The 15,572-nt window shown below is 39.6% G+C and overlaps 1 protein-coding gene across 1 annotated transcript in view; it reads left to right on the plus strand.

Annotated features, from left to right (window-relative positions):
* Positions 1-1,097: 1,097 nt before the first annotated feature.
* The window catches only part of RAB8B (RAB8B, member RAS oncogene family), an 84,715-nt gene continuing 70,240 nt past the window's right edge, over positions 1,098-15,572 (plus strand). The window contains exon 1 of the mRNA XM_077128140.1: positions 1,098-1,309. Coding sequence (XP_076984255.1) covers positions 1,186-1,309 — 124 coding nt within the window. The 5' untranslated portion in view covers positions 1,098-1,185. The remainder of the gene's footprint in view (positions 1,310-15,572) is intronic.

Here is a 15,572-nt window from a genome sequence, read left to right on the forward strand (position 1 = left end):
CTGGCTTGGTTTCTGCTACAAGTGCATGAAAATGACTCTAACACTTTATCCACAAAGCAACTAAAGAATTAGTCCAAGACAGCAAATAACAGAGTATTGAGTATAATGAAATGCTGTTTTCCCCTCTTCATTAATTACCGCTAACATACCTGTATAAGCCTTACAGGTTTCAAAGTGCTTTTCACATTCAGCAATTTATTTAATTTTCGCTGCAACTCGTTTTATACCAATTTTACAGATGACAAAACCGAGGTGCAAAGAGGCTCTGTGACTGACTTGTCACAGCAGTTAAGGCTAAGCCCAGACAAAAATCCAAACTTTATTTTCTAAAGACATCTACCGTCATACTTTCCGCATCACATTATGCTTTCAATTTTGAAGGGCAAAGACCTGTAGCACAGTCTTAACATTGTCAGTTCCTAGATTTTTTTTTTTTTTAAATCCATCATTCTCGTGGTGGTGGTTCTGCGCAGCAGATCCTCTAAAATACTCAGTATATTTGACTTGCAGTGTGACTTGAAGAAACGGGCGTGGGTGAGGTTCAAGTCAGCACAGAAATCGTTCTTTCCGAGCCCCGTTTGACTGCGGGACTGCGGAAGGGGGTTTAGAGGTGTTGCTGGGCAGGAACTGGAAAAGCAGGATAATGCACTCTACAGATAACCCAGAGGCTGCGCCACAACGCGCAAAGGAAAGAAAGCATCTCCTCTTCGGGACCAAGCGGAAGAGATGCGTGTACGGTGGGATTCCAGATTCCGAGGTCCTGGATTTGAAAGGTCCCCGCACACAAAGAAACCCCGAAGTTAAGTTCCCCGGGCGGGAAGCGCAGAATCTGAATCGGGATTTCCTTTCCCAGCTCGGGTGGAAACGCCTAGTTCACTGGTCACTCCACCGACTGTGAATCTTCTGTTATTCGCGGGGGCCACTTCGACCGCCCGCGCCGGGCACGCCCGAGGCTCTCCGACGGAACTACAAGTCCCATGAAGCCCTGGGGCGCGGGCGGTGATGACGAAGCCCTAGTGGATTGGCCGCGCGGGGCGGGGCGCGCAGGCCTTTTTCGAGAGGAGAGGCGGGGCGCGGGGCGGGGCGAGCGGCGGCTCGGCGGGCACGCCCCCTCGCCCGCGGCCCCCTCCCCGCCTCTCTCCACCGCCTCCTCACGCTCTCCGGTCAGAGGGCCGGAGCGAGAAGATGGCGAAGACGTACGATTATCTGTTCAAGCTGCTGCTGATCGGCGACTCGGGGGTGGGCAAGACCTGCCTTCTGTTCCGCTTCTCCGAGGACGCCTTCAACACCACCTTCATCTCCACTATCGGTGAGGGAGGGGCCGTGGCCCGGGACGGGCGGTGAGAAACGGGAGGTGGGAGGGAGGGGGCTGGAAAGGGGGCGGGGGGCTTGGGAGCCCCCGCGGGGAGATCCCGGGGACGGTAGGGCTCGAGGGCATTGGAAGAGGGCGAAGGCGTGAGAGAGAGCGGCGGGCGGGGTCGTAGGGCTGGTGGAGAGAAGGGGAATTTGGAGGCAAAGGAAGGGAAGGGGAAACAGAGGAACAAGTACTAGGGGTATGGGGGAAATGATAGGGCTGAGCTGACAGGAATGGGTTCTAAGGGACAAAGTGGGGAGACGCAGGAAATCTTATGGGGAGAGAGATGGGGACAGTGGGTGTGAAAATGGATTAAAAGACAGGAAAGAGGAAGGAACTGTGAAGGGGGAAATGAAGGGTTGGGGGAATGGGAGGGAGTGAAATCAAGGGACTGAGGACACAAGGGACGAGAGAGGCGAGAACCAGACAATCGGAAGGGGATTAAGGGGGATGAGTGGTCGGGAGGTGAGGGATGAGGGGATTCTGGCCACAAGAGGCCTGGACAGAGATGTCATGGGAAGGGGCAAAGAAAATTGCAGGTGGGAGAAGAGTACAGGAGACAAGAGACGGATTGGGGGATACTTTAGTGGAGAAAGTAAAGAAGAGCTGGCCTGAGATAGAAAGGGAAATAGTATGTATGGTGAAGAGGTTGAGCAGAGAAGATAGAGATGAAAAAGGGAGAGGAAATAGAAAGCAGCAGGATGCAGAACTTTCTGTGGTAACTGGGAACACTCCTTATCATTTTCTCTACTTCCTTTGGATCGAGTGCAGGAGAAAGAGCAAAAAATTGATTTATGGTGAAATAATGCCTGTGGAGCATTAAATTGTTCCATGAGTATTAAGAGGTGGTAAGGGAATTGGTTATACTGAGGTGTGGTGTGGTCAGGAAAATATGGTTCACCCCTTTACTACCTTCTCCTGAGAAGCAGCAGTTCCCAGTTATTTCTTGGGCTTGCATGTTTAATAACTTCTCAGCCAAGGAATTGATTGATCTTACATTCTCCCTGCCTCCCTTGTATATTTTGCACTGGTTCCAATTATTACTTGCTAAATGAATCACAAAATGCAATGCACCCCTCAGTTACTTCCAGTTGACTTAAGAGTTTTTCTGATCTTGGCTGCAAGCTTTTCTTCCTACTTTCGTACTGGAAATGGTTGTATTTTGGTAACAAGATCTCTAACAATAAACTGAAGAGTTAATCAACTCTTGCTTTAAGCTGCCTATAGAAGTAAACTAATCATTTTCCTCCAAAATAGTTGCAGTCAATTAAGCACCTTAAGAATCTTAGCTTTTTGTTTGTCTGGGTGATGTTTTTGACCTCTAAAAGTAGCTCATCCAGACATCGTTCAAATGGTAGTTATAGCATATTTTCATCGTGAGTTTCTGGGTTGGGAAATACTCTAGGGGTCTAGTGCTTTGGTATTAAGTGTGTGTTTTAAGGGTGATTTATTTTTATTTAAAAAAAATATTTAGGTACAGAGTGCTCTTCAAATCAAGTATTAGAAAAGGCTATGGTTTGTTTGTTTTGCCCTCTTAATTTTTATATGGATTGGGTGGTTGGAAAACTCATGGCTGTTTGATATTTGAGCTTAGGGAAGTTTCAGTTGCAAGTTCTTGGCAGTCAGTCTTGAGTGGGACTTTTTCTTTTCTAAGGAAGCAGGTTTTAAATGTCATCTCTCAAGTATAATCCTAAGATGTTTGGTGGGAGCTGCTACAGGAACTACAGGGTGTTAATTTTTGACGCTGGTCCTAATTTCAGAACCCCAAATAATCCTTTTTCATTGCTGAATGCAAACTACAGTACATTTGGTCTTAAAGGACAATTTTTAACCAGTTGAGTGGGTGTCCTGTTGTCCATTCTTTGTGTGACCCTCCTGAACTATCTTCCTGCCTTGAAAGTGAGTGAATCTTGATGTTGCTATTTCTGATAAGCTCGTTGGATAACTTTTGTTTCTTTTAGCTTTTCTTTTTTTTTTTTTTTTGCCTTAATTTTTGTTCCACATTTCCTGTATAAGGGTGTCTGCTTCCTTTTAGAATAGCATCTTTAAAAAGTACTTTTCGTTCTGAAGGCTTAGAATCTTTATTGAGTGGATTTTTAAAAATGGAATGTGAGTTCTGTGGAGGGTTACAACTATTAAAGCATGAAAACCAGTGTCTTGAAACTATAATAGAGTAGAAGGTAGATGTTATATGGGGTGACTCTCATGTAAGACCTCGGTCTTTATGTTTTCTGTGAGGTAGATGTGGTAAGGCGAGGCTGTGAGCTGTGTCTTCGTTGACATGGAGGAGGGGAAGTCCCATACCTCTTAATTTAACCCCAGAACTCTGATAGGAAGTGGTAACATGCTGCCTTCAAACAGCAGAAGAGTTTATATACCTGAAACCTAATGCTTTGCAGTTGAAATTAAGCTGGGAAATTAAGGTGAATGTTAACACTGTTCTGGCGAAAAGTTCCACAGGCTTTCCTAACCACAAACAGAGGTTTGGAGTGTTAACATTTCTAGCAGCAATATCTACCTTTCAGGTCACCCACTCTCACCCCCAGGTGATCTGAAGTTGTTGGGTGAGAGTTGGTGGTCCTCCTCTTCCTGAAGCATGAGTTTTCTTCAAGTCTCAAGGTGTGTCCTATATCCTGGGCTTTTCTGACTGGGTTCTGACAAGGTTTGCCACAGCATTGCTAACAAAATTTGCTAAGGCCTCACAGGAAAGATCCATTTCATGACACCTCAGGTTTGTGTGTGTATGTTTTGGTAGATATGTATGTGTGCCTGTTTCTTCCTATGAAGATACATTTTAAGTCCTAATTTTGCTTTGTCAAAGTTTAAGTACTTTATAAAAAAGACATCTGCTGTCTTTAGATTCTGTTTCAGTAGGTGTTCTGCCATCACTAAAGGAAGGAAGCAATTAGTCTTTTTGATTCCGGATACAGTTGTCTCACACAGATGCTTTCTTCTCACTTTTATAATATCTTGCTATCTTCCCTGATAGCCTGGTCTTCTCACTTTCTTACTATCTTTCTGCTCTTCGGAGTGGAAGTGATGGACCTTAGAGTCCATCAGTCAGATAATATTTATTAATTATGGAGTAAGGTTGTTTTATCGATTTGAACTTAGGCTCAGTGCCTAGAACCAATAAGCCTTTCAGTTCAAATGTTGGAGGACTGAAAAAAGTTTTTTGATTGATTAAATAAAACCAGAATCATAATTAATGTTTAATTAAATGGCCATAGAATGTAATATTAAGACGGTGAGGAAAATGTCATAACAGTTAGGCTATAGGATATATGTCCTGTGGGATGTGGGTGCATTTTATTATTGACGTGAGGGCATTTCAGTGTCTTGGAATGGCCCAGTACCAGACAAGGTGCTGGTAGAACAAAAAGAGAAAACCCAGCCCTGTGTCTAACAGGGCAATCTAAGCTTCTTCCCTTTGCTTTTTGTCCCCTGCCCTGCCCCCTTCTTCCTGCTAGGGTATTTCCTGAGTGGTTTCATTATTTGGTATAGTCATAGTTTGACAGCTGAAAAGGTTTTAGAAATTGTCTATTTTATGCCCCAGCTCCAATTTTTTATAAATGAGAAAACTGGAGTTAAGTTGATGCCCTCAAAATCACACAACTGGTTATAGCAAATTCACGCAATTGGTTGTAGCAGAGCCTCTAGTAAAAGTCCAAATCCAAGTCTCTACCCCTTTTCACAAAATAGTCTCTGCTATTTCTACAGTATGATGATCTCTATGAATTTGAGTCATCTCTTTTTCCAGGGAGGAATTTGATTTTGTATAGATGTCCTTTTGTGAGGAAAGTAAAGACATTCCTGCTTTGATTAGCCAATTCTATTTAGGGACTCGATTTCGTATAGGAGCTTATGCCGAACCTGTCCTTTGCCCTTTCTTTCTGTATCTGTAGTTTCAGGTTAGGAGCTCAAAGTACATCTTGTCATAAAATTCTTCCACGTACAAAATAAGTAATGAAATCATATTAATAATAGTGGTATGTTGGTAATCATTGTAGCCTCGTCTCATCAGAACACTTTTAGACATTTTATTCTGTAACATTGCATATTTTTCTTAGGTTGGCTTTCCTTAAAATCGGAGATTGGTAAACTACCAAATCTGGCCTGCAGCCCTGTTTTTGTAAAATCCATGAACTAAGAATGCTTTTTTACACTTTTTAAAGGTTGTTTAGAAACAAACAGAAAATACAAAGAAGAATATGTGACGAGACCATACGTAGCCTGCAAAATCTAAAATATTTACTAACTGGCCCTTTAAAGAAAATGATTGCTGACCCCTGCATAAACTTATAAACTGTTTTTGGTTGGTAGATATCCAAAGCTTTTATCAAGACTTACTGACCGAAAGATAAACTTTGTCATATTTACATTTTTATCTGTGATAATATCAACATTTGGCTGAACATAATCCAGATATGTAGAACAAGTTGACTTTAATTTTCATAGTTGTTTCTCTTGGTTTCAATTTGTCTAACAAAAATATGCAAGAAGTAAGAAACTAAAAATTGAACATTTTGTACATAATGCCTTATTTTAATGTCATTGCATTCTTTCAGAGCTGTCAGTAGACTTCCCATCTAAATATGACCCTTTGGAGTTAAATGAATTTTAAAGCTTTGATAGCACTATTTCAGAATTTAATACTTGATGATAAAGGGTTAAGTTCATCTCCTAAATTAGTGTTTGAATGTATGAAAAAGGCCATTCAAGAAATGTCAGGATGGGTGTGGGGAAACTGAGTCTTGGATACAGATACAGATATGTCTTAAGAATTTCTTAAGTGTATTTTAATAGAGAGTTCTACCAGCTGTTCTTTAGGGAGGAGGTTCTTTTGACAACAGCAGCAAGATTGTTTGGATCCATAGAGAAAGGCTGGAGGAAAATAGTTTTAGATATTGTTTTAAAGGGATATGGTTTGGTCTTTGAATACAGGGGAAAACAAGGAGTTGATTTTTTTAATTGAAGCTGATAACTGAACTGAAAAGAACCATGGAACCAGAAGTGGAAGACTGAGGAGCTGCTGGCATGGTCTGTTGCTTGCTCTAGTCTTGGTCTGCTTGCTTGTACATAGTGCTGTCCTGGGGACCAACTTTCTTATGTATGTTAGAATTGCTACTTGGGAAAATTTTGCAGGAAAGCGTTTTCATAGCAGAGTGAGAAAAGGGTTGGAGTGGTGATGGGAAAGTAGATTTTAGGTGATGAGTAATACTGTGATGCATAATATTGTGGAGCTTCTGAAATGTAAGCAGCCATGGAAAGATGAAGGGGAAATTCAGGGTAAAATTATAGAGTGTTATTGTCTAGGTCATGGATTACAAACTCAAAGGGGTCAGGAAGGAATAGAGAACAAGGGGATATGCCCAGAATGGAAGGCAGTAGGGAGTGGTGTGGACCCTGGCAAAATGGACTGTATAGTCCCTAAAGGAGTGGCTGCTTTTTAGCTGCAGCTTTGCTGTTGTCAAGCTTGAAAATTTTCTCATGTTTCCAGACATGCTGTAAATTTTTCATAAAAGTCCAAATTAGTTCACAGTTAATAAAACAAGCAAGCAAACAAACAGTATGAGCACCAACACAGTATAAGGACCCAGCAGTCATGTCTGTAGGCTAGAAGAGGCCTGTGAGCTTCCAGCTTTCAAACCAGTTACTATGTTTGAGGTCATATGGTAGTTAACAATACTTTAAAATGGATCCTTTATTAGCATTGATCAGAATTCCGATGTTTGTGTATAAAAGCCCCCAAATAATTTCAGTTTTCCAGGCGGATGAAATGGACTGGTTCGTGTTGGTTATTAAGTAGGAAGCATGGTGACTTAGGAAGAGAGTGGATCATGTCAGATCTTAGTTCATGTCCCGGTATCTGCTGTTGTTAACCAGACCAGCTTTTTGGCCTTTGGTGAGTGTGTGGTCCTTCTAGGGCCTTAATTTGTAACAGATTGATAATAATACTGCACCTACCTCTCAGGGTTGCTGTGAATTCCCTAGTACAGGAATCAAGTCTTCTTCCCCTTTTAAATCTTCTAGGCCTGCATTAAATGACAGATTAGCTGTAGATGGATAGATGAATTGTGAAAGCACTATATTAGCAATTAAACATTGAATGAATTTATCCTGTATATTCTTATACATGATTTGATGATGTCTAAGTTAAGATTAAAAGTGTTACATTTGAATTCTTAACACAAGCATGGTATTTCCCCCAGTATAAAATGCTATATATCCTTGTATCAACTGTTTGTAAAAGAATGCTCTAGAATATGAAAGATATTGCACTTATCTTGTAGTCTCCATAATAAGCTAACACCCTGCGTCCAACCCCCACTCACATAAATACCAAATAGAAAATGAGTGAAATCACTGGGTTTGCATTAGAAGAGCCATTTCAGCTTTGTCTCTGTCCATTAGCTTGAAACAATGCAACAGATGCCTGTTAACAGTTTCATTCCCAGTTTTAATTAGCAGATGGAGCTCTGTTTGTGTATGTGTTCTGCCCAGCACTCATTTGAGTGATAGGGAAGTGAGTAGATTATAGCTGGGCTGGGTGTTTGGGTTGAATACAGCTAAATCCTATTTTTAAAAAGATGTATACAAACATTTATAATATAGAACCACTTGTATATCTCATTTGAACAACAGTGTCTAGAATAAAACTGATGCTTACAGTTATGTTTTCAGCCCTTTTTAGAGGGGGAAAACAACCATTATTGATTTAAATGAAAATTTTACTTTGTCTTGAAACTGTCAGAAGTGGCTTTCTTTAAAGACCCATATCAATATTTTGACATAGTTGTGCTGAAGAATACTCAAAGCTGGACGAAATGGGCTTCAGTATGAATGGCAATGCTGACTGATTGCTAGTGACTCCCCCGGAATGCTGTGTTTTGTAGCGTTCTCAGGTCCAGTCTGAGCCCATGTTCTGCCATGGGCAGTGAGGGGAGAGGGACAGTAGCACCATCCTATGCATTTGCCATCTATTTCCTAAAGTTAAGGTAGTATTTTGCTAGCCAACATAGTATGACTAAATTTAAGTATTAAAAATATTCTTGATGAGTAATTACATTATGTCTGAAGATGTATCTTTTTCATGTGTATGTTTGTGTTTTTTTATTCTTCTTATTTTGAATTGAACTAATAAGAATCTTAAAGGAAGTAGGTATCTGATTGTCTTTAAGGGAAGTGGATATCTGATTATCTGTGAAGAAAGAAATGTCTGCTTTTTAAAAGCTGTTTAGTTACTAAGCACTTCCTTTGGGAAGCATATAAAGTGGTGAAAACAGTTTAGAAACAGTACTCCACAGGAGCCCTGTTACTTTGCTGTGATGGAATGTTCTACCTGTAGCATTTAGCATTGGTTTAATTATATGCTTTGGCATTTACCTGTGGCTGAACACTTGGACATTTTCCAGGCAGCTCTCATCTTCCTCGGCCCAGAATTTTAATTCTTGGATCTCAGAGGAAAATGCTAAAGCTCTGCATGTCAGCATGTTCATCAAGTTTAGTCTTGCTGTCACTAATATATTCTGGATGACAGTGCTGCCTGCAGTTGATGACAGCATTGCAGGATTTCAAAGCATTTTGCAAAAGCTGGGTTAGGTTAGAATCCCACCTCATCATGATAAAAAAGCCAACCACAGAGCACTGAAGCAGTCTGTAGTATTTTCTCCTGGCAGAGCTGGGACTGGCATGGTTTCCCACATCGCATTATCATTTTGTGTATTTTGGCAAGGAGCTTGGCAGTAATTATTTTAATAACTCATAGATTTTTTTCCTGATATATAAAGTGGTGGGAGAATCTCTGAAGATGTCTAATCAAGTTTTGACATGAATTATAGGGTGATCTATTTGAAAGATTGAATCATAAATATTCATTTCTTATTCCCCTATGCAACATTTGTTTATCTGAAATATTCTACAAAATTCTCTAATCTCCTCATACATACATACTCATACAAATACACAAAATCCATTATAAAAAAAGTTTGCGATGTGAGGTGCCAGTGATTAACTTTACTAAACTTTATCTATTGCTTTGAATTTGGATGGAATAGATGCTTTAGGGTTTTCAACAAGGTATTTTTCATCTTTTCTCTTCTGAAGCGTTCTAAATAAAATCTTGAGAAAGCATGAAAAACAATTATTTATTGGGAACTAACCTTTCCATTTTGGGAATGACTCAGACAACTTTCACATTTCACTATTAGCACCTCACACATACTCGAATTTGGGCAAAAGGAATTGGATTAGGAAGAGGAGTAGAATTAAAACAATATTCTATCCCCATCCACCCTTATCAGTTTCTTTTGTTACTTGTTCAGTCTCTTTTGTTACTTGTTAATAGTTGGAGTAAACTATTTGATAAGGCATTAGAAAAGCATGCCGAAAATAGTTAAGAATTAATAACGATCTGTAACTGTTATTGCTTTCTTAAATTGTTTAGAAATAGATGATAAAATTTTGGTGTTGTCACAATCATAGTCAATAATGAACAAAGACACACAACAAGGTATTGTTCACAAACAGTAATATGAATGAGTCAATTTCTTATTTTGTCTACCTGCCATTGTTTTGAAAATTTCTAATCTTATAAAAGGATGAAAATTGTGTTTGTGTGTGTATATATACATATATATGTAAATAAATGTCATCACAGGTGTGTCTCTATCTTAACCCTTCAACCTTGATAAACATCATTACATTTTGAATTTATGTTGTAATTTTATGATTTTATCACTTTTTTAATTCAAATCATCTTTTAATTATTTCAAGATAAAATATATAGTACTTTGAAAAAAAGAAAAACAAAACCGGTGCATTTTTCCATCCAATCATGGCAAGCCCCTCCCAAAGAAATTAGACTAGACCTGTTTTGTTCCCAAGAGTGGCAAGTACAGCTTCAGTGGTCTTCAGAGTCTCTTATGGCTGCAGTGTTCTGAATCTATAAAATCAAGAAGTGTTTCTAAAGAGGGTTGTCCCTTTGTTCTTCAATTAATGATTGAGAGTTTGAGGTAGTAGCATTAATTGACTCAGGCCAAGCCTGTGTTGATCTTGTCAATCAGTTAACATTTTTGTAGTACTTAAGAGACCGCTTAATGTTTTTGAATCCTGCCCTTAAAAATATCTTGGTCTGAACAATAAAGTTAAATATCCCCAGAAAAATAACTACTTGAAAAATGTAAAAATATTTCTTTGAGAAGCGATTTATAAAGTATTTTCAAATATTCTTATTTTCTTCACATAAAACTTGGTGAAGTAAGTGAAAAATAATCTGAAATAATAGGAAGCCTTTTGCTGTTTCCATTTGGCAAATCAGAAGCTTAAGGCCCATATGCACTGATTGCTCAGGGTCACCTAGAGTCTGGATCTGATCGTTGCTTTTCTTTCTTTTTTTTTGATCATTGGTTTTCTGATTTCAAGTTTGGACTTTTTTTCTGTCCAATTTCAAGTTTGGACACTATTTTGTGAGAGAAAGGTAGGGATTGAGAACCAGGAGATGGAAAATTTAAGCACATCTTTGCCATTGATTAGCCATTTGATTTGGGACCTACCTTTTAGCTTCTCACAACCTTTCTTTTCCTTATCAGTAAAAAGGAGTGGCTGGGGTTGGGGTGAGTAAAGGAGGTCTTAGCTCTCCAAGATCCCTTTAACTCATTACTTATGAAGTTCTCCCCCCAGCCCCGGGAAAAATTGCAGTGATTTGTTGGTCAACTAATAATGTCAGAACACTAAGCCATTATCATTTTTCACTAAATTCACTTAGTCAATTTTTTAGTCCACAATATTTTGAGAGGGGAAAGACTAATGCATATCTAGTCAAATTTAACATAGCAATAAGAACTCCAAAAGGGATAAATAAAAAATGTTTTGAAATCACAGGGGAAAGTTGGAGAAAGCTTCTAGGAAGAAATGATATCTAAGTTAAAATCTGAGCCCCAAAGAGGAATTAGTTGCATGGAATGGGAGTGAGTCAGAGGGGAAGGCTTTCTAGGCAAAGTCCCTCCTGCAGATGCAAGAGATATCACAGCCTTTTAAAGGAACCTAAAGGCATCCTGTTTGGCTGAAGCCTAGAGTAAAATGGGTATGTGACAAGGTGTAACATTAAAGGGTAAATAGAGGGCAGATTATGAAGGACTTTTAAATCTTGGTCGAGAGTCTGGACTTTATCCTGAGAATAATGGGAACCACCATAGACTGTTATTCAGGGAGACCAGTTTGGAGGCCAGAAGACACTATCAGTTACTCCTTACTTTCTTGTGTACCTTTACTGATTACAAAGAATTTTCATGTATTTAAGTGGTTTCAATTATTTAAGAAGTTTATTTAAACTTCTTGATAATCATAAAATGAAAAGAGATTATTATCTCCATCCTCTAGACAAGACAACTCATCCAGGAAGGTAGTTGACCTGATAGTTAAGTGAGGAGAGGAACCAGGACTTTAGCCTAGCACTTCTGGGTCTGGACCATGCTCAGTCCATGACAATGTGCTTCTATCAAAATGGGTCCTGGAGTTTTCTGTCAGTCTCAGTACTTTGGGCACTTAGCCAGTAGGAGTGGTCATCTTCAATGGTCTGTAAGAACTGTAAATTGACTACAAACCCTTGAGAAGTGTGTTGAGTAGGAGATGGATCAACTCCTCTTTTGACAAGCCGTGTTGCCTGTGTATCATTGGCTGTTGGCAAGGGTGGGACAGTGGACTTGTAGTTTAGGGTTGCATGTAGTCTGGTTTGGCATTCCTTTTAGGAAACAAGTATACGACAGGGTGGAGACAAGAGAGAATGGAATTTAATTATGAATCTAACTCTTCTGTGAAAAATAAACTGTATCAGAAATCTTGGCATTACTTCTCTACATGGGACCATTGGTTTGTTATGCTTGTGTGTTGTCTGACTTAGAATCTAATGAGAGCTTATTTGGGAACTTCCTTCCTTTGACATGTTAGCCTGTCCTTTCCTTTTTCTGAGGGTGAAATTTTATCTACTCTGGGTTTCATTTGTAAAATACTCTTTGGCAAGGTTTTCCTCAGAGTCATGATGGCACTGCAGACTAGACTAATACCTGATTTGTTTGTTAACCCTCAGTCTCCAGAATATGGCTGTGAGTCAGAAAGCAGTAAGGCCTGAGTAGCTAAACTTGACATAGCAGTCCATTTGCTAAAGCTTAAGAACTTGCCTCACTGGGGAGCTCCTGGGCCCTCAGCCTTTGCATTCTTGATTGATACAATGGTCATTGGTTTTTCTCAGCCCTAAAAGTTGAGAAACAGGGTTGAGGACCTCCTAAGGGAAGGACACCAAACTGAGAGGAAAAAGTGGCAATGTGGTACCCTGGAATTGACATTCATTATATATGACTTCAGGCCAGTCAGTATTAAACTTCCTGGGCTTCATTTTCTTCATATGCTAAAAAGAAATGTGCTAGATACACTGTAAAGTCCCTCTAAAGCTCTGATCCCAAGTGATGACCGATAGGCTTACTGACAAAATGAAATAAGTAGACATGAGAGGTTAAAATAATGTGGTATAGATAAAAGAACTTTGGCTTTTCAGATAGACACTCCCAACTTCAAATTCTAGTTCTACTACTTCCTATTTGAAAATCTTGGGCAAATTATTTAACTGTTTTTTAGTCAATAAAAGGACAGTGTTCTAGTTTGCTAGCTGGCGGATGCAATATACCGGAAAAATAATGGCTTTTAAAATGGGGAATTTAATGAGTTGCTAGTTTTCAGTTCTAAGGCCGAGAAGATGTCTCAATTACAACAAGTCTATAGAAATGTCCAGTCACAGGCATCCAGGGAAAGATACCTTGATTCAAGAAGGCCGATGCAGTTCAGGGTCTCTCTCTCAAGTGAGAAGGCACATGGCGAACACAGACAGGGCTTCTCTCTCAGCTGGAAGGGCACATGGCGAGCATGGCATCATCTTCTAGCTTTCTCTCCTGGCTTCCGGTTTCATGAAGGGTTTCATGAAGCTCCCTGGGAGATGTTTTCCTTGTTCATCTCCAAAGGTTGCTGGCTGGTGGACTCTCCGCCCCGTGGTGCTGCAGCATTCTCTGCTCTCTCTGAATCTATTATTCTCCTAAATGTTTCCTCTTCTATAGGATACCAGTAAACCAATCAAGACCCACCCAAATGGGTGGAGACATGTCGTCACCTAATCCAGTTTAACAACCACTCTTGACTAAATCACATCATCCAGGGAGATGACCTGATTACAGTTTCAAACATACAGTATTGAATAGGGATTATTCTACCTTTGTGAAATGGGATTTTGATTAAAACATGGCTTTTCTAGGGGGCGTACTTCCTTTCAAACCAGCACAGACAGTAACTCTAAAGGATTTTTGTGTTTTTTTTTTTTGAGAATTGAATATATTATTGTGTGTATAATTATCTTTGGCACACAGGAGATACTTTAAAAAAACTGTGTGTGTGAATATTTGTGTTTAAAATCAGTCCCAGTCCACCCAAGGTAGAGTCGGCCAGCTATTAAAACCTCGGTAATCTGGGCAGGCCATGGTGGCTCAGCAGGTAAGAACGCTTGCCTGCCATGCCAGAGGACCCGGGTTTGATTTCCGGTACCTGCCCATGTAAAACCTCGGTAATCCCTGAGTGCTTCGTCATTATAGCACTTACTCTTAATGATGAATTAACATTTATTGAGTGTTTACTGCATACATTCCAGGCACTGCTCTAAACGTTTTGTGTGGGTTAACATTTTATTTGGATTGGCCTATATAATGTTAACAACAGCCTTTTTCTTTGTGTGTGTATGCTGTATGGTGGGGCCAAATTTCATTCTTTTTCCATGTGAATATCCCATTATTGTAGCACCATTTGTTGAATTTTTGTTTTTTTGCTTGTTTTGGGAAATGCATGGGCTGAGAATCAAATCCGGGTTTCCCTCAGGGCAGGCCAGAATTCTACCCTCGCACCCCCAACAACAGCCTTTTAAGTGCATTCTTTTATTCTTGTTTTCCGAATGAGGGAATTGAGATACCAAATGGTGAAGTAACTTCTCAAGGTCATACAGCTAGTAAGTGGTAGAACTAACCCAGATTTGAATTCACACAGTTTGGTTCCAGAGCATGTGTTTTTCAACACTATGCCTTTCTGCCCCAACAGAATACTTTCTGCCCCAAAATATTAAAAAAAAGAGAGTTATCTTCAGGGAGGCAGGGTAGTGGAGGGTGAACCCTCTTCACTATCTGGGTGGCTTACCCACATCTTTAATATTCTTGGTCTCAGACCCCTTTTCTCTGCAGACGATTGTTGTGAGTTGATTTAATGAAGTCATGTAGTAAAGAATTTAGTGTAGGACCTAGCAGGCTGTTAGGTTTTTTTTTTTTTTCTCAAGTTTTGTTAAAAGAAATTAGAAAGAGTTCTATAAAAAATGTGAATGGAAACATTTTGATTACTTATAAGAATGTGCTTCAGTTTTCTAGAAAATTGGTTCTTAAGAAAGATTTAATACTTGCCTGCCATGCAGGAGACCAGAGTTCGATTCCTGGCACGTGCACTAACCACCCCCCCCCCGCCCCCGCCTCCCGAAATTCAACAAATGGTGCTGCAATAATGGATAGTCACATGGAAAAAAATGAAATGTGACCTCCACCATACAGCATACAAAAAAGAAAGAACGATTTAGGACATATACTTTTACCAAGCTAGATTAGAAATATTTGCCTCTAAACTCATTTACAGAGTGAAGGTTCTAGCCCAAACTGGTATAAGGGGACATCCAAAAGCAGGCTTGACTTGTATACAGCATGTCAGTGTAATTTAAGGAGCAAGTTCTTCGTGGCCTTCCATCTGTTGCAAACTCTTAGGGCATCTTGAATTCCTAGTTAGGGTGAAAGCAAAAACAAAAATGAGAAACAGTAAAGAATGCCTGTCTAGTCTTGTTCAGTGTCCTCTGCTGGGGCCATGAATTTTAAGTGCAGTGAGTTTCAGAGTGGAGCCTTCTGAATTTTAATGAGTTTGTTTGCATACATGAATTTGAACAATACATTAAATCTCAAAACAGCATAGCTGATTTTAATGGAGTAAATTACCCAACTTGAAAGTTACGTAATGGGATTTTCTTGGCCTAATATCCAGATGATGATTCTTAATCTCAAAAAGTTGTTAATCATATTTTTACAATAGTGATACACGCTGTTAATTTCCTTTGAATCATTTAACTGTCTAATAAGAGAATTAGGAAAATAAATGT

The sequence above is a fragment of the Tamandua tetradactyla genome, chromosome 14 (assembly GCF_023851605.1).
Source record: "Tamandua tetradactyla isolate mTamTet1 chromosome 14, mTamTet1.pri, whole genome shotgun sequence".
In the NCBI taxonomy this organism is placed as follows: Eukaryota; Metazoa; Chordata; class Mammalia; order Pilosa; family Myrmecophagidae; genus Tamandua; species Tamandua tetradactyla.